The 26,244-nt window shown below is 62.3% G+C and overlaps 1 protein-coding gene across 5 annotated transcripts; it reads right to left on the bottom strand.

Annotated features, from left to right (window-relative positions):
* Positions 1-488: 488 nt before the first annotated feature.
* DLGAP3 (DLG associated protein 3) lies at positions 489-26,244 on the bottom strand. 5 transcript variants are annotated; one of them, XM_046903581.1, is made up of 12 exons: positions 26,156-26,244; positions 11,507-11,595; positions 7,841-8,918; positions 6,897-7,102; positions 6,109-6,223; positions 5,753-5,987; positions 5,009-5,349; positions 4,610-4,695; positions 3,523-3,947; positions 3,212-3,303; positions 2,950-3,093; positions 489-2,577 (listed from the first exon to the last, which is right to left on the bottom strand). In XM_046903581.1, exons 3-12 carry the CDS (start codon positions 8,858-8,860, stop codon positions 2,359-2,361), a joined length of 2,883 nt encoding a protein of 960 aa, XP_046759537.1. In that variant the 5' UTR covers positions 8,861-8,918; positions 11,507-11,595; positions 26,156-26,244; the 3' UTR covers positions 489-2,358. The 5 variants fall into 5 exon arrangements, with proteins under 5 accessions (XP_046759537.1, XP_015153301.1, XP_004947837.1 ...); XM_015297815.4 differs by lacking the exon at positions 26,156-26,244 and adding an exon at positions 24,529-24,692; XM_004947780.5 differs by lacking the exon at positions 26,156-26,244 and adding an exon at positions 20,685-20,907.

The following is a 26,244-nucleotide window of genomic DNA, read 5'->3' as shown; positions in this document are numbered from 1 at the left end:
AGCGCCGCGCGGCGGTGTGTGCTGCCACCTAGCGGGCAGAGCGGGCAGAGCGGGCAGAGCGGGCAGAGCGGGCAGAGCGGGCGGGGGGACGGGTGGGGACGCGGGGGGAGAGCGGGCGTGGAGGTCCGTGGGAGACGCAGAGGGCCGTGGGGAGGGCCGATGTGGGCAGAGCCGTGCAGTGAGACGTGGGATAACGGCGGGGGGAGCTCCACGGGGAGACCCACCGAGGGAGAGACGCGGGTGGGGGGGGTGAAACCGTGACAGGAGAACGTGAGGGCGCAGCCCACGCTCGCGGTGCCCCTCCGCTGCCCGCTGCTGCCCCAGGCAGAGCCGTCACCCGCTGTAGCAGCCTGCTTTACAGCTCCCTTCCAACCCCTGCGGTTCTGTAAGTGTGTGATTTCTCGCCCCACATCGTGAACCCCCCCGTGCCCACCCGCAGACCCCCCCCGTGCCCACCCCACGCACACCAAAGGCGCACACAGAGCAGGGAAAGGCGAGCCGGGCGCCAGCCGTGTCCCCGTGGGGAGGCGGCCGCTGCCCCGGAGTAACCAAAGTGGTCTTTTTATTAATTCCGGAGGTTTGTTACAATAAAAACGGAGCCACGTGTCACGGTCACTGTACAGTGCTGGCAGGGCCGGAGGTCTCAGGGGGGCTCAGGGTGTCCCCGTGCAGGCACGGCGCTAAAGCTACGGTGTGGCGGTGGCAGGACCGGGCTGTGGGGTGAGTGGGGCTGGGAGCTCCATCCCCGCGCCCTCCCCCCATCATCCCTCACGATGCCTGATTCCTACTTGCCCCCCAAGAAGTGACACCTGGACCTTTAGCACCGCTTCTCGCCGGGGCACAAAGCCCCCCCAGAATCGCTGCCCTGCTCTTGAGACCCTCCCAGACCCCCACTGTGAGGGGACACGTGCTGAAGCCCCCCGCCCCCAAATCCTGCAGAGCTGGCTGTGGGTCTGGGGAGGTGCCTGGCACCTATAGGAACTATAGGAACCTATAGGCACCGGCATCCACTCCCCGTGCCACCCACCCATGGGGAGAAGGGGCCTTGGGGAGGGTGGCCCTTGGAGGGGTCACAGTGCAGGCAGATGTTCCCTGGGCATGGGGGCGGTGGGAGCAGGCAGCTGGGGCTGTTCCCCGTGGCAGCCCCTCGCCAAGGGCCAGCAGCACGGATGCGCTGTGCACCTGCCCTGTATGGGCTGTGCTCGGGATGGGGATGGGATGGATGCAGCCTCATCTCCAGATCCCCTGTGGAAGCTGCCGTCAAGGAATTCGTGGCTTCAGGGAATTCCTGTAGCATAAATGCTGCATCCCAGGCTGTCCCCTGTCCCCATGGGTTACTGAGGGCTCAACACCCCATCCGTGGCATCCCATCCTTACAGAGCACTGGCAGCTCAGGGAGAAGGGGGCAACCCTGTGAGGGATTCTCAGCAGCCCCACACTCAGGGGGAAGCTCCTGCCCCACACCTACAGCCCTGTCCCCACGTGCAGGGGACACCGAGGCCAGCCCCGGCCAGCAGCACCATACCTGCTCTGTCCCTGCACCAAGGTCCTGCATAAGCATAGGAAGGACTCCCCAGCACTGCTGCCTTGCTCACACACCTGTGCCCGGGCTGCAGGATGCAGGGGAACCGACTGCCCTGTCCCCATGGTGTTCCCATGCAACTGACTGGGAAAAGGGGCAGGAAGGGCTTGGAGAGCACAGTGCTGCTGCTCAGTGTGAGGGATGCAGGTTCAGCTCACTGGGGTCAGGGGACCTGCTGCTCTGGTCCAACCCGCCCTCCAGAACACAGCTCTGGTCATGTGTAGTTTCTGTTTTATTCCTTAGGTAATATTTATATATGGATATAGGTTGAGGACTCCTGGGTTCCCCACAGCACCGGGGCAGGAGGCAGGGAGCGGAGCGGGGCTCCAGCTGGGCATGAGGCTGGGGGCTCGGGGGGTCCGTCCCCGCAGCCGTGGGATTGCACTGAGTTACAGAGAGGTGGGGGGGCCTGCCTGCAGCCCCATCCCCTCCCACCCGGCAGGGCCGGGGGCTGGGGTCACCTCTCCTTTGGATGGGATGGGGACCAAGGTGGGGGTCAAGGGATAGAAGAGCTGAGACACGGCCCCAAAGAGGGCAGGGGGAAGGAAGAGCCCTGGACCCTGGGAGAGACGGGCAGGGGCATGCGAGCAGGGGGCAACGGGATGGGGCAGAACCGGGTTGGTGCTCATTCACCGTCGGATCCATGAAACGTCTACGATAGAAAAGAGAGAAGCTGTGAGCGGGCCAAGCGCTGCCCCCAGGGTGTCCCCACGGCCCCTGATCACAGTGAGCGATGGACGCGCCGTCCAGTCCGGGTAGAAAAGCCGAGGCCGCGGTCACAGCCGGGTCTGCGCCTCGGGGATGTAGATCTCAATGCTGTCTGCGCTCTCGGTGGCCGAGTTCTGGCGGAAGGAGGCGGCGCGTTTGGCTGCCAGGAGCCGCTTGCGTGCCTCCTGCCGCTGCCGGTCCACCGAGTCCAGGGAGCGCTCCTTCACCGGGTGCACCTTGGAGCGCGGCGGCTTCTTTGGTATCGGGGGAGGCACCTTCTTCTCCTCCTGCACAGACAGTGGGAGAGCCTCAGGGTGAGCGTGGGACCGGCCCTGAGCCTCCTTTATCCCCCTGCCAGTGTCAGAGCAATGAGATGAGGCTGCGCTGTGCATCCCTCCGTGCAGCTGCACGTGTGCAGGATCGTGCCTGGCCCTTGGCACACGGCACTGCCCAGAATCCAGCTGCAATATCACAGCAGAGGAATGGCCTCATTTTTTCCCTGCTCTTTGTTTTTCAAGTGTTTGCTAAAAGCACCCGCTGGCTCCGCTGGCGGTAACTCTACAGCAGTGTTTTGCCCATGGATGTGCTTGGGGATGAAGAGGAAAGGAGGGACACGCACAGCACCAGCCCTGCGCTCCCCTAGCGAGCCCTGCCCTTACCTTGGGCTCAATGATCTTCCACCCGTTGGCCTTGAGCTGCTGGAGCTCTGCAAACTTCATGCTGACATCCTCAATGGAGAGCTGCAGCAGGTCCCAGAAGCCGGCCAGGTCTTGGAAGGTGGGCACCGGGAATGCGTTGGGATCCTGTGGGGACAGTGAGGGACCACGTTGGTCACGTTTCACATGCAGGACACCCACTGTGCTGACATCGCCCCACCAGCCACAGGCTCAGCTCACCCCAGGACGGTGTTCCGGCACTCACCATGTTCTGCTGGCAGAGTCTGTAAAACTGCTGCACCTTCTGGGACATGAGGAGCTGAGCACTGCCCACAGCGCTCCGGATCTTCTCCAGGACTGGCGGTACCGGGCAGAAAGCAGACAGTCAGATCTCCTACAGGGACACGGGCATCCCCTCCCCACCACCCAATGAGGGCCCTGCTCCACCATTCGGGATCCCCAGAGATGTCTACACTGATCCCAACCTCTTGACCCTCCCTGAGCCAGGTGGCACCACCAGGACGCTCCAAAGGTGAGAGCAGCGCGGTGCAGCCCTGGGTACCCGGCCCCACTCACTCTCCTCCGGCAGGTCGTAGTCCTCAGCCTCCCGCTCCATCTGCTGGCACCAGCCCTCCATCTTCTCCACCTCGGCCTGCAGCAGTTTGATGAACCATTCCCCATCGCGGTGGCAGGGGGAGGCACGGCCGGAGTCAGGCAGGCTGCGGGAGCCCCGCTCCACCCACGCATCGCGGCGCGGCACCTCCACCGCATCGTACTGCATCTGGTAGTCCTCCCGGTACGCCCACTGGCCCTGCGTGTGCACTGTTTTGTACACAGCATACTGCCGGCCGGACTCGGGCTCCGAGGAGTGCCGCTGGAAGGGGCGGCCGAACTGCAGAGCTTTGTCCTCGGTGGCCACGGCCAGCCCTGCGAAGCCCTCCAGCTCCAGGTCTGCCTGCACGCCCGCCGTCACGCTGTTGGAGCGCTTGAAGCGGGCACGCCTGGGACAGAGAGAGCGCGTGGGACCGTTGTGGCGAGGATGCTGGCAGCGAAGGAGGCAGCGAGGACATCCCTACCATCCCTGTCTCGCTGTGGGCACCATCCCGGGGCTGGGGACACCCAGTGTTTGAGGCTGCAGGGACAGCCCTGAGCAGCTGCATCTTTCCTGTCCCTCATTTCCTGCACTCTTAGCCCGTTTCCATGGCTACCGGTGCTGGACGATGCTGGAGGATGCAGAGCAGTGTGCATCAGGGTGAGTGGGCACGCTCCCAGCGCTCATCTCCTCGTGCACCATGCAGGTCCCAGCACACAGCACGCCCACCCCGTGCAAAAATGTTTTGTTGCAGAAAAGCCCAGAGCTTTCACCCACGTCTGGGCAGGTTCCAAGGTGAGCCCCAGCAAATGAGACCCCAACACAGTGTGGGAGCAGGGGATCCCCGTCCCCAGGGTGTCCCTTAGAAGCAATGAAGTATGAGCACCAAGGCCAGATTCTGCTCCCTATGGGGACAGAAGGGTCAGGATAGGGATGGTGCTGAGCTCTGGGAGCATCAGATGAGAGAAAGTGATGCAGGCAGGAACTGGGTCAGCTCAGGAGGCCCCGGGGGAATCCAAATGGGGAAAGCCACTGGGCAAGGAACTTGGCAGGGCGCAGCATGGGGCATACCTTTTGTCTTCCTCCACCTGCACTCCGATGGAGTGGAACTCCCTCTGGCTCCGGCTCTCCGTGTCCGAATCAGAGACAGCCTCAACCTGCCAGGGGCAGAGGGAGAGCGTGCTGGAGGGTGGCCCCATGCCATAGGCATCCAAATGCCCAGAGAAGGTTGCATTGTTGGGAGAGTGGGTGGGCACAGGAGTGGCATTAGGGCCACTGTGTTGGCATAGGAGGTGGCATTAAGGCCACACAGTGGACACGGAGGTGGCGTTAGGGCCACTGTGGTGAGCATGCAAGCATTAGGGCCACCACGGAGGCACACTGGAAGCAAAGGGACAAGTGGTGGACTCTCAGCACGGCTTGGGCAGACTGATACCCAGATCTCAGCCCATCCGGAGGAGTGAAGCCCACCTGGACGCCAATGGACGGCCGCCACTTCCTCTGCCGAGCCAAGCTCCGCAGCTCCTCCCGCCCGGGGATGGCCTTGATGATGAGCGTGGAGGGCTTGGGGGCGGTGCGGGGCTGCACCGGTGGCAGTTCAAGGGACACGGCCGTCACCTTGGAGCTCTCCAGGCTCTCTGCCGAATTGCAGCGGGCCGCGGCGTCTTTGGACCAGGCGGGGCCACGGGTGACCTCGCTGGGCAGGTAGCTCTCGTGAGCAGACTCGGTGCTGCTCTGCGCGGTGACGGAGATGAGGGGCTTGGCTTTGGTTCCTGGAGGGATGGGAGGTGGAGCTTTTCTGTAACTGAAGGCTGTTGTGGGAGAGGCGCAGGATGAAAAGGTGCGTGAAAACAGAGAACATTTGCTCATTTCCTACCGCGAACGGGTGCCCTGGGGAGCAGCACCCACCCACACCCACAGCAAGGGGCCCAGACACTGATGTGGGGCAGCCCTGCAGGACCCTGAGCAGCCATTTGGCCAATTTATCTCCAGAAAGGGACCGGAAAGCGGCCCAGATCCATTCACGCAGCAAGGGGCAGCAAAGAACAGGGAAAGAAGTGTGGGAAGGACAGCAGAAGGATGCTGGGGGCACAGTGGGGGGCATCCCATGGTGCTGCTGAGCCATGAGCAAGGTGGGGCTGCACGGGGCTCAGTGCATGTGGGGCTGCATGGGGACCCTCATGCTGCCAATCCCTCACCACCCCCAGGACTCACAGGTGCCGGGCTTCAGGATGCTGCTGGTGATGGGCGGCCCGGCGGGGGCTGACATGGAGAAGAGTGAGAGGCAGTCGTCATCCTGGGAGCAGCCCGCCTGGATGGCCCGCAGGTAGCTGTGGCTCCGCATGCGGAAGCAGCCGGGCAGGTCCAGAGCCTCCACAGCTTGAGACTCCACCTCACCAAAAACGGACTCACACACAGCCTCAAATTGGTGGTTGAGCTCATCATTGATCTGTGGAGAGCGGTGGGTGATGCTTGGGGCGGCATCCTCAGCATGTGCCCTCTGTCCCGGTGTGGGGACAGACCCATGGCCCCAGCACAGTGCCAGGTGCCAGCTGGGACACAGACCCTACCTGGCCAGTGGTGAAGGAGCGCCCGTAGCCCTGCCCCCGAGGGAGCATTCGAGGTGGCACACCGCAGCTGGGACAGTTACAGATATATGAATCAGAATAGTGCCTACTTGCAAACCTAATGAGAGACAGTGGGAATAGAAGGGATGGCACCAAAAGCAACACAGTCAAGCCGAGCATTTGGAAATGCAGCCGCAGCGATGGTCCCACAAGCTCCGCTTGCCCACTGCAGCTCTTGCAGAGAGCCCTCCCCACTGCCCCTACCCTCCTGGCAGGGCTGGGGGCTCCCCAGGGCTGCCGCAGGTGGGACTGAACATAGCTCTCCAAAACAGTCGTGCTCCATGTGCCTGCCTGGCGCTTTGCCCTCTGCTCGGGTTTGGCACAGAGATGCTCAGAGCAGGCTCCCCGTGCCAGCCCCGAGGTGGAGCAGCCCCTGGCAGGGTGCTGCCGTGCAGGGCTCCGTGCACAAGCGGTGGCAGCGAGGCGCATGCAAGGTCCCCACTGGGGTTCTGCACCCATGCAGACAGAGTGCAGCTGCAGCAAGAGCTCCTGGCAGCCAGCACATTGCAGAGACAGCAGGTGCCCAGCACAGGGTCATCACCAACCCAAAAATCCATCCTGGGGGCCACTGATACAGAGCCATCAGGAGAGGGGAAATTCCATGCTATGTGCAGTGGGAACGGGGACACTCCCGCTATTTGGGAATGCTACTGTAGTCTCCCTGCATCTGTGCCCTTTCTCTGTTCGTGGCTGCAGCCCATGTCCCTCCCGCAGCCCAGCAGCACCCTTACTTGCTCCTGGCCTGGTCGGCGCTGGAGGAGCGGCGGTAGCTGTCTCTCCGCGTGGCCGCCCGGGGCGACACTTTGGCGCTGGCATCCGAATCGGCGCTGTCCTCATCACCCATGGCCTTGATGTAGCTGCCACTGCGCATCCTCCGGCAGGGGATCTCCCCGTCCTTGCCCACCGCCGGGTACCCACTCCACTCGTCCTGCGGCACCTGGGGTGGGGGGTGAGTGTGGGTGTGCACAGTGGCACGCAACAGCCCAAGCCCAGCACCACTCTTCCACCCTCCCTGCCCCAAACCCAGGAGGGTAGGTCCCTCCTGGCAGTCCCAGCTGCGTCCTCTGCTTGCCATTTCCCACCTCGTGGCCCCCCTGGCAGTCACGACCAGGCCAAATCCCACCCATGCCAGTGTGGCTGTGTCGCTGCCACAGGCCCTTACCAGGCTGCGGTGGCACAATGGTGTCCCCAGACCATGCAGGACGGTGGCGGGGCCGGCACTCTGCCCTGATACCCCCCGCTGCCACCCACCCCAGCGTTGCTTTTCCCTGTCTCCTTCCCCCGGGAAAGGGAGCGAAGAGTTAATTAGCTTTTAATTGGAAGGGAGGTGACCTAGAAGGGTCACCGCCTGGTGACGTGATGGGACTGGCAGTGGCACTGGGCCAGGCGCACGCAGGATAAAAGCCCAAAAGAGGGAGAGGGCAGAGGGCTGTGAGGAGCCTGTGCAGCTAGAGCTGCCATGACCCCAACCCATGGACCAGAAGATGGCAGAGGAACTTGGTGCCACCTGCAAGGAACCCCACGAGGATTGAGGACAGCAGCAACCAGTGGAGCTGGCATAGCCCCACACCACCCTGAGCCACCAGGATGCAGAGACACAGCCCCAGCTCACCCCATGGCATCACCAACCACAGTCCTGTCGGACAGCAGCACCTGCCCTGCCTGTCCCTCTCACCTGCAGGTACTGGTAGGCTCTGTCTTTGGCCTTTGTCTCCTGAAGCATCAAGGTTTTCTCCGTGCCGCTGGCGCTGGGGTAGGCTTCGCGGGCTTGGCTGACGGTCATGGTGTGCCAGGCGCTCCTCTTGACCGTCTGTCCATCCAGAGACATGGACATCCCGGCACACGCCAGGCATTTCCCTTCCCCGCCGCTCTTTAGACTCTTCAAGGTCAAGTCTCTGAAGGCACTTTCGGGAGCGTCCACGCAGTACTGGGTGCCCTGGTCCACGGCGTGCCGGCCAGACACCATGTAGCTGCTGTCGCTGTCCAGGTTGTCATCGGAGCTCCACCAGCCCATCATCTTGGACCGGTGCCGGGAGTCCACCTTGCGATCCTTGCTCTTGCTGCGCTTGCCGTGGCGGGACTGGTGGTGGTGGTGGTGGTGATGGTGGTGGTGGTGGTGGTAGCCGTCCCCGCGGCCGTCCATCTTGGTGCCGTTGTAATCCCGCTTGGCGGGCGCCTCCAGGGAGTGCGACTTGGCAAAGAGCTTCTGCACGGAGTGGACGAGGTGGCGGATGCGGCTGGGGCTCTCACTGCGCGGCTCGGTGCCACCGGCCCGCGGGTACTGCAGCGTGTGGAAGCCGTCGTGGTGCAGCGGCAGCTGCTTCTCGAACTGGTCCAGCAGCGTTGGGGGCAGGCGGTTGATCTTGCTGGAGGGGTGGGCGGTCGCCATGCATTCGTCGCAGGAGTCGTAGGGCTGCTGCTGCTGCGCGTGGTGCATCCTCGGGAAGGTGCTGCTGGCGCTGCCAGAGGGCGGATCGCTCAGGGGACCGCACTCGCCGGCCACGCTGGGGCTCCGCACCGGGCAGAAGGGATGCTCCAGGGAACACGGCTCGCTGGGGCTGAGGAGGTAAGGCGGGCGGCCGTCGGGGCCGTGGGGGATGTAGTCGGAGGGATGCTCGCAGTCCTCTGGGATGCAGCGGCAGCGGTGGCCGGAGGAGTGCTGTGCCTGGCTACGCTCCCCATGGTAGCCCTTCATGGTGTCAGCACCTGCCCCGTAGCCTCGGCATCCTGCAGGGCTTTCCCTGCGGGCTCACCTGCGGGGACAGGCACGGGCACACCGTCATGCTCCCATCCAGCTGCCCAAACCTCCATTCCTACGCAGGCAAAGTGTTCTGGCTGCACGGGGTCAGGAAGCACCCATGGCAGGATCCAGCCTGGCTGAGCCCCCCAACCCCACCCAGGGCACTGGGGACTGCAGGGCTGCCCGAGGGGATGCCAAACCACAGGGATTTCTGAGGGAAAGCAGCAGCCTGCCTCGAAGCATTCAAAGCAGATCCTTAGTAGACAGTGCGGGAGGACATTTCGACATCATCAGAAACTTGTTTTCTTCCCTGGCACCAAATATTATGACGTGTTTTTCCATTAGGAAAACGGTTCTGGCTGCATTTTCCAGCCGTTGCGATTCACAGAGCCACTAATGAGCTGAAGCGGAGGGTCGGGGGGGCTGCTCTGTGCTGACACCTCCATCCCACCCATCCTCCCACCACTCCACTGTGTATCGGCACCTCACATTCCTCCAGTGCCATCCTCCACCACCACGTGTCCACTGGCAGCAAGGACATGGAGCAAGGAAAGCCATCCCCATGCATTGCCATCCCCATGCATTGCCACCACACACACATAGCTCTCGTTTAACCATTTCTTAAGCAAATGCAGAGCATCACATCAGCCCGCCGTGATGGCAGCCCTGGGGCTGGCTCTGTCCTCGCTGTGTCCCCAGATGCGGTGCGGGTCCACACAGACCCCCAGAGACATGTGTGCCCCACAGGGATTTGTCTTCCTTACAGCCCCTCAAAGGCTCTGCCTTGGCTATGACTATCAACGAGGAAATTACTTACTCTCTAGTGTAGCTCGGTTAATTAACCGATGTCAATTAACACCCTTGTTATCATATTTAGGGAGGGTGCCATGGGCACCCCAGCTCTGCAATCAGGCTCAGGAAAGGCGCAGCAGCCGTGGTGACATGCCTGGGGACAACCAGCGGGGACGAGCAGCCCTGGGGGGCCACACTGAGCCCAGATGGAGCAATGGGATGGAGCAATTGGATGGGGAGCATGAGGGAGAAAATGAGGAACCCCTGGGGTGTACTGAGACATTGAGGCTGTGCCCACAGAGTACCAGGAGGGTATGGGGACTCAACACCTCTGAGTACAGCACGGTCTGGTGGCTACAGGCACTGGTGGCAGCAGGGAGCATCCCCCAGACACCCCCCGGCCTCTCCCCTTGCCTTTCTTCCCAACATCAAGGCTACAACGCTTGGCCCCGCTCATCTCCCTCCCGCCCTCACAATCTCACTCCAGCTCTAACGAGGCTCCCTAATTGCTGCATCTTAAACGAAGGAAGCAGCAGCCTGCTGGAAGAAGAAATGCCTCTGCTCTCCTGGGAGAGCTGGAATGAGGCATGGACAAGAGGCTGGGGGGTGTGGGAACGGGTGGGCGGTCAGCAGCAGGACAAAGGGATGGGTGGATGGACGGATGGATGGATGGATGGATGGATGGACAGATGGATGGGTAGTGGCTGCAGGATCCCTCCCAGCCCCGCCTCTGCCTCGGGCTGAGCTATCATCTCATGTTCATCGAGGGAAGTGCTCAGCTGAAGCAAATATTGCCATGGCGTTGGGAAGAAGGAGTCAAAACAGCTGAGCAGCCCGTTATTAGGAGCCAGGCGGGCTTTTGTGCTCAGGAATGGGAGGAATTAAACAAAGCAGCGCGCCGGCAAAGCAGTGCTGCAGCTTTCCTGCAGCCACCAGCAGTGGGATGGAGACTGGGATGGGAACAGGGATAGGGATGGGGATGGGGATGGAGATGGAGCACTCCTGTGGGTCTCAGCATGGGCCATGTGCCCGGGTCACTGCTGTGCTGCCCATGCAGGGACCCGAGGGAACGCTCCCATCCCCACGTCCCATCTCAGATTCAGAAAAGGGAAAAAGAACCCAGCACCCGTCTGAATTTTGTGCCATTTAACACCAGGGTAATTACCACCATTGGGAACCTACCGCCCACACAATTATGTGCTAGGATAAACTGGAAGAGCGTAATTACCATTACAAATAACTCACTTCTTGCCTTTATTGCATCCAAAGCCTGGAGAAACTCCCATCAGCAATTCCCCCACCACCAACCTCCTTCTGACTTCTGCTCTTCTGGCATTTCTCCCCACCCCAGGGTCAGCGTCGGGCGGACCGGGACCCATCACCCCGGGCACTGTGGGGCTCACCCAAATTCCACCTCCCTGTTTGATTTCCCCCAGGGGCCCTCAGCAGAGGCAGTTCTGCTCCCCAGCACGGCACGGTGAGATCTCAGCCTTGGCAATGCCACGATGATGCCGAGGGCTGCAGGGATGCGGTGCGGCCCCCATAGAGCCCAGACCCCCTGCACCCCCATTGGAAGGGGACAGGATTGCAAACACCACTGCAACACTCAGGTCTGACACAGTGTTAGAATCATGGAATTACTAAGGTTGGAAAAGACCTCTAAGATCAAGTCCAACCACTGACCCGTGCCCACTACGCCCACAAAACCCATACCCACTACAACCACTGAACCACGTCCCCCAGTACCACAAAATGAGTGTTTTTCCACATTTTCAGGTCCAACCCCAAAAGCCACATCCCGGCACTCACCGCCCGGCGCTCACAGGGAAGCTGTCCTCACGTCCTCATGTCCTTACAGCCCAGCGTCCCCTCCAGCAGCGCGTCCCAGGGCGAAAGTTCTGCAGGGAGATGAAGCACAGAGAGGAAGAGCGAGGGTGGTTGTCCCCAGAAAGAGCCTGACCCAAATCCCTGTGGGTTTTTAGCACCGCATCCTTCCCTCCTCCAGCCGAGGAGCACCACGGCCAGCACAGCCCTGCACATGTTTGGCGCAGCAACGCCCCAAACCCATCCCCAGCCACATCCTCTTATGCAATTCCCTGCCAGCGGGCGCCGGAGCTGCCCAGCAGCCGCCTCAGCACTGACTTTGATTTGCACTGGAGCCGTCCATATGCTCCACAAAGGCTCCTCCTGCCACCAGCGAGAGCAGAGTGGTTTTGTGCGGCCGCTCGCCCGGCAGAGATGCGCAGCAATCCCGGTCCATTCTGCTTTGCAAATTAGCGACAAGTTTGCCAGCGCGGTTCCTGCTGGGGATTTTTATGGCTTGTGATGAAAGTAAGAGAGAACAAACACGCAGCTTGAGCTCCCGGCGCCGCGTGCGAGCTGGAGCCTGACAAAAAATAACGCTCTTCCCACTTCGGAGCTGAGCAAATTTGATCTACAGTCGTTGGATGGAAATAAATACGGAATAGCGCCAGGTCGCTTCCACCGCACCTTTCATCTATTTACTTTTGCTCCAACCAGTTGTAAGCGAGAAGGATTGCAGAAAGCAAATATTTTATTTAATACTAATTAGTCTGTTATTTTATTAGGCCATATTAGTAAAATGTACTCAGCCTGAAAAAACAAAGAAAGGGGGGTTTGGGGAGGGGCTGGGGAAGGAATCACCCAATTTAGTGCGTAATTCTGCATCGAGTCATTATTTTCTTAAAAGTGGAATTAGCTGAAAGCAGCTTACAGATATTTCATTAGTTGCGTCAGGCCGGAGAGAGATAGTGTAATTAGTCAGAAGTTTGTCGTTCCTGGAAGTAATTACTTCACAAGGAAGGGGGGGAGCAGCCCTGCGTGGCTGCGTGGAGCTGCAGACCACCTCCCATCCCCAGAGCCCACACACTGGTCCTGCTGGTGGAGGAGGGCTGAGCAGGGCAGGAGCAGTGCTGGCATCGCAGTATCCGTCATGCAGCAACGTGCAGATGGATAAAGGTTGGTTGGGAGCTCGGAGCAGAGGGATGCACCGAGCACAGCTGGGAGCGCAGAGTTTGGGGCTGCCCAAAGGGGCTTTGCTCTGTGCAGAGCTCTGTGCTCCCAGCAGTGCTGGGGCTGTGCAGGCCCTGCTGAGTGCTCGGATGGACATCCGGAGGAGCCCCGAGAGAAGCCAACCTGGGACAGAGAGTGAGCAGGATATAAAGATCACAGCCAACGTAATGCAATCAAGAAACCAAATTACCGGTAATGAAACAAAAAGCAGAGAGCGGAGACTGCCTGGGAAGGGATGGTGAGGGGTGGGAACCACGTGGCTATAAATAAGGGATGAGGGTGTTTTTTAAAAAGTCACGAAGGACAAACATCAGCTGAAGAACTGCAAATGTGAGCAATGCCAGCGATAGCCATTGGGGCTGGACATGCAGAGCCAGCGCTCAGCCCAGCCCAGGGCAGCACTGCCGGACCTGCCCATGTCCACGTGGTGCCACAGAGCGCAGGAGCTGCTCCAGCCCTGAGCGCTGCTCAGCATCCCTGGGGTGACCCCGACTGGGCGACCCCAAGGAGTGGCACTGAGCGCAGTGCTTCCCATCCGACCCGCTCCCGGTGCTGAGGACAGGTCGTTTGATGGGAGCCGTTGATTAAGCACATGATTAGTTTTGGCACCGGCACCGGCTGCCTGACAGCTCCTTCTCCCAGCGCTGGGGAGAGTGAGCGCGAGGTACTGCCTCTGCTGATGCAGCGGTTGGTGGGATGAAAAATCCTGCAATGCAGCACTGCTTCTTAATGAGCCATTTGTCTTTGAGGCTTCTTGACTCATTACCATGCCGGGAGAGGGATGGGAGTTGCCCCAAGTCCCCATCTGAGCAATTACTCCTTGAGTAGAGCGAGGAAATACTGCCGTGCCGTGCCCCAGCTGCCGGGGATCCCGCACGGCCGCCAGCACCGGGATCCCCACCACCACTGCTGGCTGCTGCTGCCGGAGCCGGGGGGAGGGGGCTGCCAGGTCCCCACCAGCACCGTGTGCCGTCGCTGGAGCCCTGGGGCAGCTGGCAGGTTTGTGCTGGGGACGGAGCATCCCGGCGTGGAGGAGGGAGCCCAGCAGACCCCCGGTTTGTGAGCGAGCTGCTTCACAGGCAGCAAAACCCCTATAAATGGGAGCAGATGGGGCTGGCAGGAAGAAGACAGCTGTGATGAACGACCCATGGGGACACCGGGAGCCACCGTGGATACAGAAGGGGACAGAGAGGGCCAGGGGACAACCCCGCTCCCCAGTGGGGACATCTTGAGGCCACGCAGCTCCACTCAATGGATCAACCAACGGTACCAGCACAGAGGCCTCAGGGTGTCGGAAGGAGCGAGTAATTAAGGATGAGTGAGTAATTAGGACAGGGGCTGCCGGGGAGGAAAGGCACCTGGGCAGCAAAGAGGTGCATGGTGGTGGTCCCACAGCTCAGCCCTCCTTTCACCATGCAGCAGAAGGATGTGCCTTCCCAGGGCACCACCACCGCCCTTCGGTGCCACCAACAAACCAATGGCACGGGGCTCCCACACACACCAACACGTGCCCATCACTGCTAACGCCCACAGAGAGCTTTGCTTCCACAGCCCAGCAGGATGGAGAGCCAACGTGCCCAATATTCACCCACAGCAAAGGGGAGGACACAATGGATGTGCCCCCAGCAGCGTGCTGCCCCAGCCCAGTGCCCTTGGAAGGCTGTGTCCTGTGGTCCTCCTGCACTGGGGGCTCTTTCCAGGGACGTGGATGTGGAGAACCTCACGGTGTGCAGCAGAACCAGTTGAACTCCAGCACGTCCGTTCCACCTGCACCACAGCTCACCCCATTTCCAATATAGGGAAGTGCTGCGCCTGCTTCAAAGCCACTTATCTCCCCAACCACACGGTGTAATGACTTAAGCTGGGGATCACTTCAAAGCAGCTTCCACGAGCTCAGGGCACGCAGCCGTGCCAAGGGGCTGCTCGCTGGTCTGCTTCCCCCATCACATGCCACCTCCTGCCCCGACTTCAAATGCCACCCAAAAAAACCTATTCACTTTGCAGCACCGGCCCTGTTCTCAGCTCACGATGCCATTTCCAGCAAGCAGGCCCTGCAAATGTGCAACAAAAGTCCCGCTGTCCCCACCAAAGGACACCCTGTGCCACTGCACCCCATCTTCAGCTGCAGCCCCACGATGGGGTGAGGGTTGGATGGGCACAGAGAGCCCCAAGCAGAGCACAGCACCGCTCACCAGTGAAGGCCTGAACTGCCGCTTTAATCGATGGGCTTAATTTGCAAAGCTGATGAAAACCTAAATATTTAAATACATAATTCTGCACAATGCTCTTAGCATGGGGGCAGAGCGCATGGGTGTTGGGGACACGAGCACCGGGCACAGCACAGCCCTGTGCCAAGAGGATGGGGTCACTCCATTGGGACCAGCGTCCCCGTTGCAAGCAGTATGGGGGTGGCACAGGGCCGGGCTGGGCTGTGCATGGGGTGCTCAGCTCACCCTGCATGCTGCTCTGCTGCAGCCCCTGAGCATCCCACCATAGCTGAGGGAAGGGGAGAGCAGCGTGAGATAGCGAGCTGCAAAGGGCAGCATGAGGGGCCCGCAGAGATTACACCCCTGAGAGTCCTGTGACAAGAGCTTAGAGATAAAAGAGATTTACAGGATTTACCAGCAATACGAATTGCATATTTAATTTTAGCTGCGGGGGACTGAGCCCAAGTAGCACATGGAGGTGCGCGGGTGCCGCGGGGCACAGCCTGGACAGCCACGAGGCCGTTCCCCAGGGATCGCACCGATGACATCCACGCACAGCCCTGGTGCTGGGGGTGCTCCTGGGTACCTCCTGACCCCCGGCACAATGCCCGCGTGCCAGCTCAGAGGTGACACTTGGCTGCCTCCTGCTTTGCCATGCTCCCTTTCATCCCTGATGAAGCTGTCTCTGGAGGAGGCTGTTTGCCATCCAGGGCACAGTGACTGGAGCTGGGGACAGGAGCGGGGGACAACCAGAGCTGAGCACCCTCTGGGGTGGGATGGAGAAGCTCTAAAGAGGACCGGGACCCCTCTGCAAAGCAGGATCAAGGTCGGGGGCCAGGCACACAGCCCCTGCGGCCCTGGGGACAGCTGTTGGCCCCAGCACAGGGTCCCCATGGTGCCACCCGGAGCGCGCATCCTTCCTCCCCACTCAGTGGGTGCGCAGAGCAGCGCAGGGACACGAGAGAGGGAAGGACGGTGGAAGATGAATGGGGGAGTCGAGAGGCTAATGGCATTGTCTGGAAAGTAGGTCGTGTGCTGAGCAAAAAGATATTTATATCAAAGCTCGTTCCCCCGCAGAAGCTCCAAGCTGGGCGCAGGCAGCACTATGAGCCCACAGCCCCATGCACCCCACAGCATCCCCTGCTCCAGACCCGGGCCCATGGGGTATTGGCACCCACAGGGGCCCCGGATAGGATCCTGCAGGCTGTGCTGCAGCACAGGATGGAAATGAGGGATGTAAAATGATCCCAAGTGGGATCTGCTCCTTTTGCTGAGCTGGTTGATGGCTGCTGGAGTCACACGGGGTTATTTTTCATGTCTCCTTTGTGAATGTGTAACAGCTCCCCAATGATCCCCCACAGGCAGCCACCGCGGGGTCCCCACGGGCTGTGCCAACCCTGTCCCAAGCTGCAGCCAGGTCTCAGCCTGGTGCCCAACCCCAGCCACGTCCCTTTGTGCAGGGGGAGATGCCCCGTGCACCGCACACAGCCCCAGGTCCCTCCTTCCCATAACAGCAGGGACTGTCCCACTGCAGCCAGGCACTGCCAGAGGTCTTTTTGTTGGGCACAGGGATGTGGTCCTCACTCACCCATCCCACACCCGGGCACCTTTGCTCTGTGGGGCCAGCGTGGGAGCGGGTCCGTTTCCCATAATAGCTGCGTCGGCTGAATTTACAGCCTTGCTCCAAGTTATTAATAATAATAGCCTCCCTCTTAAGTAGGGCTTTTCATCTGTCTCAAAGCCCTTTCCAGAGGACGTCTGCGGCATTATCACCATTTTATTAGCGTTTCAGTGGGCAGCAGATGAGATGGAGAGAAGGAATGTGCCCAATGCCCCATGTGCCCTGGGGATGGGGACCCTGGAACAGCTCCATAGGGCAGCGGGGACCAAACGTCCCTCGGCCACCACATGCAGAGCCACTGCAGTGATTTACACAGGTGGTGAGCCCAGGTCCTGTCATGTGGATAAATCCACACCGGGCAGCAATAAAACAGTGTCACCTCCTCAGTAATCCACAGTGTGGTGACAAATAGAGGGCCACAGCACTGGCAGGAGGCTCCAGCGTTGGCACAAATAAATCCCAACCCCACGGCAGCAGGACTGGGGTGAAGCCTGGGGTGTAAATCCTGTGCCCTGAGCAGAGGGCACCCATAGGTAACACATGGCACAGGTGGCACAGGGGATGGCCGTGTCCCCATCCCTGCGAGCGCAGAGATCTTGGATCCATGGCAGCCACGTGGGACTGGGGACATTCCCATTGTGCGTCCCCATGGCCCTGCATGTCCCCATCACCCTGTGTGTCCCCATGTGTCCTCATTGCCCCGTGTGTCCCCACGGCCCCACGCAGGGCAGCACCACTCCCGCACACCTCCCCCCACACATCACACTGGGGCTTTATGGGCAGATTTATTTCCCTCTAAAAGTGCTTTGATCTGAAGTTATTTTTTGTTTACTAGCAACAAGGTATTGTAAATACATCTTTGTTGATAATTATAGAGTCTGGGCGCACACCTTAATCTCCATAAAATATCAGATGCTACAATTTGCCTGATTTAATGAGATTGGAGGCTGATAAGCCGCTGAGGTAAGCTGTACACTTGGAGGGGAGGAGGAAAATGATTGCAAATGCTCTACAACGCCCTCCTCCTCCTCCTCCCCCCCCCCAGGTGCCATGCCCAGACCCACAGCCCCAGTGCTGCCCGCCCCACACCGCCCACAGCAGCTCCCAGGCAGCGCCCGGACCGCGCGCAGCAGCTTCACGCAGCGATGGGCATTTAGGGCAAACGGTGCTTTTATACCATTTACCTCATTAAAACTCCAAGAGCTCAGAGCGGCGCTGAGGCCGTGTGCCACGTGCAGATGGAGGTGCGAGGAGAGGGCGGAGGGGAGGGGGCGGCTGTTGCTGTCCCCATGCGCCCCAGTTTACCCAAAGGAAGGCGCGTGCAGGAACAGGGCACAGCCACGTCTGCCAGGGCTTGGGGTGACATATGGGCATGCACACGTGTGTGTGGGCACACGCAGAGGTGTAGGGCACAGTTGTGGTGCCCAGAAGGTGACCATGCTGGCACCCCGTGCTGTGCAAGCACATATGTGCATGCAGGTGTGACCGTGTGCATGCAGCTGCACACATGTGCAATTGGGTGCATGCATTCCTGGTACTTCTGCTCACACCAAGGACAAGGTGGGGGTTTGTTGGAGTCCATGCCGGAGCATCAGGGGAGGGGTCCTGGCCTGCAGGGGCTGCACACCGCCCTGCCACCCCTCGCCCCTCCCCAAAGGGGGACCCTCGAGCACAGCGCTCTGTATGTCCAAGCAGGGGTCCACCTCCTGCAGCACGGGGGGGCTGCCTGGCAAGCAGCAGCCTCTGCTCCATAACGAGCACCACCGTTTCCACAGCAACCTTAAAGGCCTACAGCTGCCGCCTCGCTAACAAACCTGCGCCGGTGGTGTTCCCAGGGGATGCTGAGCCCCGGCCCATTGCCCATCACTGCGGCCTCAGGTTGGGGCATCCCCTCCCTGCACCCAATTGCCCCCACCTTCCCCCCCAGCCCCACACTCCTCTGCACACAGCCCCCGGGGCGCAGCAGGACCCTCTCCTCCCCATTGGGATGGGTGCCTGAAATGCCCCCACTGCCATCCGTAGAGCACTGCGACCCACAGATGTCAGTCTGATGGGTTAATTAATTTCCTTCTTCTTCAGGCTGTTATCAGATGGGATACGACGTCACCTGAGACTGTTAATTGGGCTAATTATTCCAGGTTCAGGTTTTGAATAATTAGTTACTGTTGTCTCCAGCCTTACTTCCACTATTCTTCACAAAGGTCAGGCAGTTGCCAGCTCCCAAAGTGCCAGCAGGGGAGGGGGGGGGTTGTGGTGGGGACATGTTGAGCCCCCCAGGCTGCCTGGGGACAGCGGGCACAGGGACAGCACCTGAAGCTGTCCCCATGCTCCAGCACTTGCTGAGGGTGACATCCCCGCCTGACTGGGGACAGAAGAACCCACCCAAGGAACGCTGCACTGCCTCATCCCCCGCTATTATTAGCCCTCGCTAGCCTCCCTGGGAGCCATTTGCATATTTGATTGCAACTCCGAGGCGGGGCAGGGCCCTTCAATCAGCCGCTCCCGCAGCCTCATTTGCATGGTGTGACATTTTGTGCCCGGAGCGCTGACACTGTCACAGTGAGCGGGGACCCGGCTTGGAGGTGGCACAGCATCCCCCGGCCCCAGGCACACCACGTCGGACAGGACACCCACATGTGGACCAAAGAACCTCTCCAGGCCCCCAAAACAGATGGAGCTTTGGGTGTCTCGTGTCCCCAGGTGGCCCTGCCACACTTTCCAGCCCTACCTGTGCCCCATCCCCGTCCAACCCGCCCAGCGGGTAATTAGCAGTGGGCGCACAGGGTGTGGGTGTCGGCACAACGGCGCTGGCTGCCCATCCTGCCAGCCCGGCTGCAGCTGCTGCACATCAAAGGGCAGCGGCAGGCAGGAACCTGACGTCCTCATGGAGGTGGGGGCTCCTGAGCTTCAGCGCAGCCCCACGAGGGACACACAGACACGCCGTGGGTCGTCCCACGACCAGATGGCCGCACCGGGCACAGCACCGCGGACAGCTCCCGGACACCTCCGAGCCGCCGCTACGGCCACTGTCAAACCGCTGAGATGTCACCATCACAGCCACCGTTATGGCCACCACAACGCCCTGCAGCCCATCGCAGCCCTCAGCCCCCCCCAGCCCCTCTTGCACCCCAGGACACAGAGGCTCCAGGTGGCTGCGGGTGGAGCCAGGCAGCCCCAGGGCCCTGAGCACTCAGGTAGGACCGGCGCGGGCGCTGCTACAGGCCATGTCCCGGGACGCCCTCATCTCGGCATCATGGGGTGCAGGCTCAGCAAGAGCAAACAACTCGGGGTGAGGGGTGGGACCGAGCCTGAGGACGGTGGGGATCGAGAGAGAGCTCTGCTGCATCCCTCCCTCCTGCCTCGGTTTCCCTTCCTGGAGCACACGCCGGAGGTACAGGCATGGTGTAAGGAGAAAGCTGCACAGAGGGACCTGGCTGCCATCAAGAGGAGTGAAGTGGAGACAGGCAGAGCTCGAGGCGCAGCTGTCGGCACCGGCTGTGCTCCTCACGGCAGCGGGGCCGTCTGGCAGGTGGGCAGGCACGGGGCTCCCGGCTCCATGCATGGAACCAGAGCACATGGCAGAGTGCAGCGCTATCACCCAGACACAGGAATCTGCTGCTAGAGAAGGAAAACCCCTCCAGGATGCAACGGGTGGGCAAACACACCCCTTCCCAACACACATTGGGCCGCCCACTCCCACGGCACCTCCAAACGTGCAGCACAGCCTCTCACACGCACAGCCCCCTCCCTCCCGCCCTGCACCACCAGCAGCACAGCACGAGGATGCCCAGCACAATGTGGCACAGAGAGGGCTCACCTGAACATCCTCATGGAGAGCACCGTCTCTGCACGGGGGAGCACACCTCGTGCCCACGGGCGAGCTCAGAGCCCGGCCCCGACACACACAGCCCCAGCACAGCGCAGGGCTGCAGGGGAAGGGAGGGAGGAGAACCCGGCTTGTCTGGGCGAGGGCTGGCTGGGAGCCACGCGCTGCACACCGAGGTGAGCCGGCTGCCAGCAAAGGGGATTCGGCCAGGAAAGGGTTAGGGGCAGCGCTGCAGGGGTGCGGGCTCCCGCTCAGCACCCAGACCCAGCACCCCATCCTCCCTCCCCGCACCCCACTCACCGATCCCAGCTGCTAAGCCACAGAGTTGCCCATCCTCTCTCGGTGGGAATCGGCAGCTGGGAGCACCGCGGCGGCCCGGTTCGCCCTCCTCCTACAGAACCCCTTTGGGCCGCCCATGCCGCGGTGAGGCCGGAGGTGTCCCCGGGGTCGCAGCCACCCAGAGCAGCGCGGTGCCCACGGCTCCCGGCCAGCACCGGCACCTCCGAGCGCAGTCGGCGTCTCCGCGCTGGGGACACACCCCCACCACCCCCGCACACGGCCACGTGCCCGGCAAGGGCTGCCCTCCCCCGCACACCCCCGCGCTGAGCATCGCTGTGCGGCGACAGGCGGACACACGGCCCCGTGTGCGCAGACGGATGGACGGAGGCACGGCCACGCGTGCACCGCCGCATCGCTGTGCACCCCCCGCATCCCACTGCCCCCACAGCGCTGCTGTGCGCCCCCCAGCACCCCCACTCACCCACACACAATGCAGCAGTAACCCCACACACCGTGCACACCCCAGCCTTACCACAGTCCCCGGCTTTACCCCGCACACACAGCACCCCCACACTTCCCACGCGCAGCCCTCGCCCCCGACAGCTCCCCCCCGCACGCCCACACCCCCAGCCCACCTGCACCACCCCTCTCCCACCACCCCCGGGGAGCTCTGAGCAGAGCGTGCTGTGACACACCGACACCGCCTGCCATTCCTCCATCTCACCCTGACCGCGGCCACATCGCAGACACACACCACTCCCCACCAGGGACCGGCTCAGCATCCCCCAGCAGAGGGTCCCAGCCCCAGCACAGCACCGGGGTTGGGTACCACCACCGGGATTCGGTACCTCCAGCCTCCCGACGCGGCACCCCCGCACTCCCACGGGCCGGCTGTTCTCCAGCTCTGCTCTGCCCACCGCAAACTTCAGCTGCTTCCAGCCCCAGTGGCTCCGGCTCACCGAGCTGTGGGGTTGAGGCCGAGCAGCCCCTCGGTGAGCTCTGAGAGCTGGCAGCCGCGCCGCAAACATCTGCTCTTCCAGCGGCCCCATGATTCACCGGTTATTAATTGGGGTTTGGCAGCACCAGGATGTGTTTGCATCCCCTGGCTCCGCTCAGAGCCACAACTCGCTGCTGACAGGCGGTGGGTGCCAGAGAAGGAGCCAAGAGCAGCAATGCACCGGGCGCAGCGGAGCCGGGCCAGGACGGGCACACGGCGCCGGGCACAGGAACGGTGCAGCACTGAGAGCGGTGCCAGCAGCAGTGCCAGGAGCCCAGCACAGCTCCTGGGGCTGCAGGTGGTGGTGGGGAGGCACCGCCTCGGCTCCCACTCTTGGCAGCATCGCTGGGTGCTGTTGGTGCGTCCTTGCGAGTTCCCCGCTGCAAACAGCACTTTGTTTGTGTAGGGTCTCCTGGATGCTCCCATGAGCAGCACTGAGCTGCTCAGGCATCGAGAACTGCAGAGCTCGGGCGGCATCAGACAAAGGCTTTGAAAAGCCTCCTCCAAAGAGAGCCAAGAGAAATATGAATTCAGAAGCTGATTAGAAACCATGTCATGGCTCGTTCCAACTCCAGCATTTGGGGAGGAGTGAGCTGGAAGGGGGGGTGGAGGGAAACGTGCAAAAGCTAACTGGGATTTAGGGAAGGCTTTATGCACAGGGAGATGCCGGAGCACATCTGCTTGCAGGGCGGGGGACATCAGAGCACCCCCAGTCCCGCAGAACCGTGGAAAGCACAAATTAATTCTCTCTAATCTGATGGGCACCAGCCCTGCTGCCACGTGCGGCTGCCACAGCTGGCAGTGAGCAGCCCGGCCCCACTGCGCTGCGCCCCCATCGTCAGCACCGGGGCTGCAGAGCCCCACGGATGCTCTGATGTGGGTCCACAACCCCGGGGACCGCTCCACGTGTCCCCATCCCATCGTTTTCCCCGCACCGCAGGCTGTGTGAGGGATGCGCCGTCCGCCTCCATCCACCCATTGCTGGGACCCATCCACCTGTGCATCCTGGCCCCCCCGCCGCCCCCCCGCCTGCAGCACGTCTGCTGCTATTCTTAGCTCCCAGCCCTGCGCTCTCCCAGGCAATGGCACCGTATATTACTATTATTACTCGCTGCCAACGGCTCGGAGCAGGCAGCCAGGATCGTGGTGGGGCTTCCACACCCCTGTTGACCTGTCATTCGGTCCCTGCCGCAGTTTGGGCCTCTGCATGCTATTTCAGGAAATCCAATTTTATGGTCAGAAGGAGCACACGCCACGCGTTCTGTTCCCAAGCCGAATCCAGGCCCTTTGCATCGCTCTCCTCCAGATTTTAGCTTCGCCCATGATGGAAACAAGGGCCAAGAGTCACCTTTGGCTCCAGATCCCAATTTCTGCCTCGGTGGGATCCAGAGTTTCAGCTCAGCAGATCAAAGAGAGGCGAGCGCCTGCAAAACCTGGAGCTGGAGCCCCACAGCAGCACATGGGCACCGAACCCACGAGGCCGGATCCTGTCCATGCGGGTGGGCACAGCCACGGAGACCCCACAGATAGGCTCTGCCCTGAGATGCCAATGGGGAGGCAGAGGAGGAGCCCCTGAGCACCGCAGCATCCCTCACCCTCCCCTCCAAAATCTGCCACCAGTGGGGTATCGCAGCCAGCAATAATGCCGCCCCACAGCTGGGAAGCTCTGCACTTTGATGGCAATTTTTTCCCTCCAGCCCTGCCAGCACTCGACAAAACACTTCGGATAAGGGATGGCATCCCTCGTGCCCGGCTCCCAGCAGCAGCGCCCGCGGCCGCGTGTCCTCAAAGGCTGTGTGCGGAGGATGCTCAGAGCTGGGAGGCGAGGGACTGAGATAGACAGGAAATGACATCCATTTCCTAAAGGGGAATCTGCACTGCCGGCCGAATCCTGCCCCCATTTACAGTGAGGGAGGCCTTCAGCTCTTGGCCCGGGCTCTGGTGGGGGCTGCTGCTGCCCATGCACGGCTCCGGCCCCTCCTGCATGTTTGGAGCTTCGTGTTCAGCCCCATGAGGGGGGTGACACGCGGGGCTGAGTGTCACAGGATGGGAAAGCTGAGCGATCCCAGCGCCAACTCGCTCTGCAGGTTTGGCACGAGGTGGAGGGACAAAATCTGATCATCCAGGAGAAGGAAGGCTATGAGAGAAGAGAGGGACCCACATCCCATCCCCTTTAAGCCCCCACTGCGGGGCCAGGTTGGACCACAAAGCCTGGAAACGCACTGAGAGCCACAGCCCCGCAGCAGTCCCCGGCCTGCACCCACCTGGTGGGACACGGCTGTCACACAGCCCCAGAGCCCTGGTGCTGCCAGCTCCGTGACTGCTGAGACCCCCGAGCTGGGGGGGGGCTGGGCCTGCCCAAACCCAATCTGAGCCCTCAGAACCAGGTGAGCGCCGGGACCACGTCCAAGGGATGGCTGCAGCGATGGCACAGCCTCCCGTGCCCGGGGGGTGGGTGACGCTGGATGCTCCATCCCTGCCCTCCCCATCGCTGCCCCCACGCAGCAGCACCGAGCGGCCCTCGGGTGGGCACCGAGCAGCCCACTGCGGTGCCTGAGAACACCCCGACCCACCCGGCAGCCCCCAGCTCTGCTCCAGCCCCAGCGCAGCCTCAACGCGTTCCCCGACCCCGCAGCCGCGCTGACACCGTCCCCCGCGGGATACCGCGCAGGGAGCGGCTGCGGGAACCGAACGGGAGGAGAGGCAAAGGGGCCGCCGGGAGCACCGCGAGCATCCCCCGGCCGCGTCCCGCCCCGGGCACCGACCCCGGACAGCCCCCCCCTCCCCGCCCGGTACCCACCCCGATACCCCTTCGCAACCACCGGTGCCCACCCGGTACCCCCGGAGCCCCGCGCCCGCCGCCCTTACCCCTCTCCGCCGCCTACATCCCGCGGCCGGTGCGGGGCGGCCCCCCGACGGCCCGGCGCTGCGGGGCTGGGCACGGTTCGGCCCGGTTCAGTTCGGCACGGCTCGGCTGGGCTCGGCTCGGCAAGGGCCGGCGCCCCGCGCGTGGGAGCGCGGCGGGAGGCAGCATGCGAGTGGCGGCGGCCCCGCAGTGCAGCGCGGAGCGGAGCGCGGCCGCCGAGGCGCAGCCAAGACGCGGCGGTGGATTTTCCCCGGGAATCAGAGCGGGAGGCGGCGGCGGCGGCGGCGCAAAGATGGCTCCGGTGCGGCTCTGCCGCCGCCTCCCGGCGCCCCGCGACCCCCCGCTCCGGTGCGGCTCAGCCGGGCCGGGAGGGGGAACCCGCGGGGCTGCGCGCGGGGACGGGCAGCTGCGCGCCGTGGGGGTCCCTCCCACCCGCGGGCTTTCCTCCCGGGACCCCCCTTTGCCCTCCCGCGAAGCCCCGAGGGGCTCAGCCTCCCCCCCCACAATGCCGGCAGCAGCCACCCTCTCGCAGAGGCCCTCGTGCCAGGCGCTGTAATTTGCTAATAATAATAATTACAGCACGGGCAGGAGAGAAGTGCAGCGGAACAATGGGGCGGTGAGCACCTCGCTGTGTGCAGTGGCAGCGGTGGCACAGTGGCAGTGCCCGGCCCCGACCCCAAAGCCACCCACCAGGCTGGGCATGGGGCAGTGGCGCGGCCTGCGTGAGCTCCTTGAGCTGTTTTTGGGGGGTTTTTCTTTCCCTTCAATTGGTTTTTTAAGCAGCCACATCCCCGTGCTCTGCGCCCACATCCCAGCGCTGCGGTCCTTGGGCCGCTGTCACCCACGTGGGTTGTCACAGCATCCCGGGTTACAGCAGCGGTCCCACTGTATCCCATCGTGTCCCACCACGCTCAATGGGGTCACCGGGAGCCATGGTTTGCCTGCACAGCCCCCGGCCTGCAGATTGCCCCCAGCCCCATGCACGGACCCCCCCAGTCCTTGGGCACCGCCGCCAGGCGCACAGCTCCCGGTGCACGTGGGGACCAGCAGCGCTCTGCCCACCTCCCCAGGAAGTTACATAAAGCAATTAAAATTTCATGCCTGCTCCTAAAGGCGAATAACGGGGCGGCCGACGCGGCTGGGTCACGGCACGGCGTGGGGCACGAGCACGGGTGGACTGTGCTGAGCTGCAGCAGCACAGCGTGCAGAGCTGCGGGCAGAGCACAGTGCCCAACCGCACCCCGGCCCCACGCAAACGTTCCTGCCTCGGTTTGCGGCACGTGGAGAGCCCCCAACGCAGTGCCCGCATATGTGCGGCGCAGCCCCTCTGCCCACAGCTGCTTCCCCAGAGGGATGTGAGAGACGCAGAAAGCAAGACACGGATTTTGGGGTTCTGGGGGCACAGCTGGGGGCTGAGGCCGTGCGGGAGCAGCAGGACCCCGCGCAGCCCCTCTCCCCCCGCCCGCTGCCTCTGCCTCCTCCCAAAGCACCTACCGTGAGAGAGCCCCGTTAGGGGGCTGAGACCCCCCGGTGTGGGGCAGCCCGTGCCTTTGTCTCTCCCCATCCCCTCCATAACCCCCCCGCTCCCCCCGGAGCCCACCCGGCCGCAGAGCAGCGCCCACCGCTCACGTTCTCACGGTGCCGGGGACGCGGGGCTGAGGCAGCGGCAGAACGAGACGGGGATGGAAAACACCATCTGCCGCCCCCGCACCGCCCAC

The sequence above is a fragment of the Gallus gallus genome, chromosome 23, assembly GCF_016699485.2.
Source record: "Gallus gallus isolate bGalGal1 chromosome 23, bGalGal1.mat.broiler.GRCg7b, whole genome shotgun sequence".
Classification (NCBI taxonomy): domain Eukaryota; kingdom Metazoa; phylum Chordata; class Aves; order Galliformes; family Phasianidae; genus Gallus; species Gallus gallus.
The sequence above is the reverse complement of the archived record's forward strand: the minus strand, read 5'-3'. Positions and strand labels throughout refer to the sequence as shown.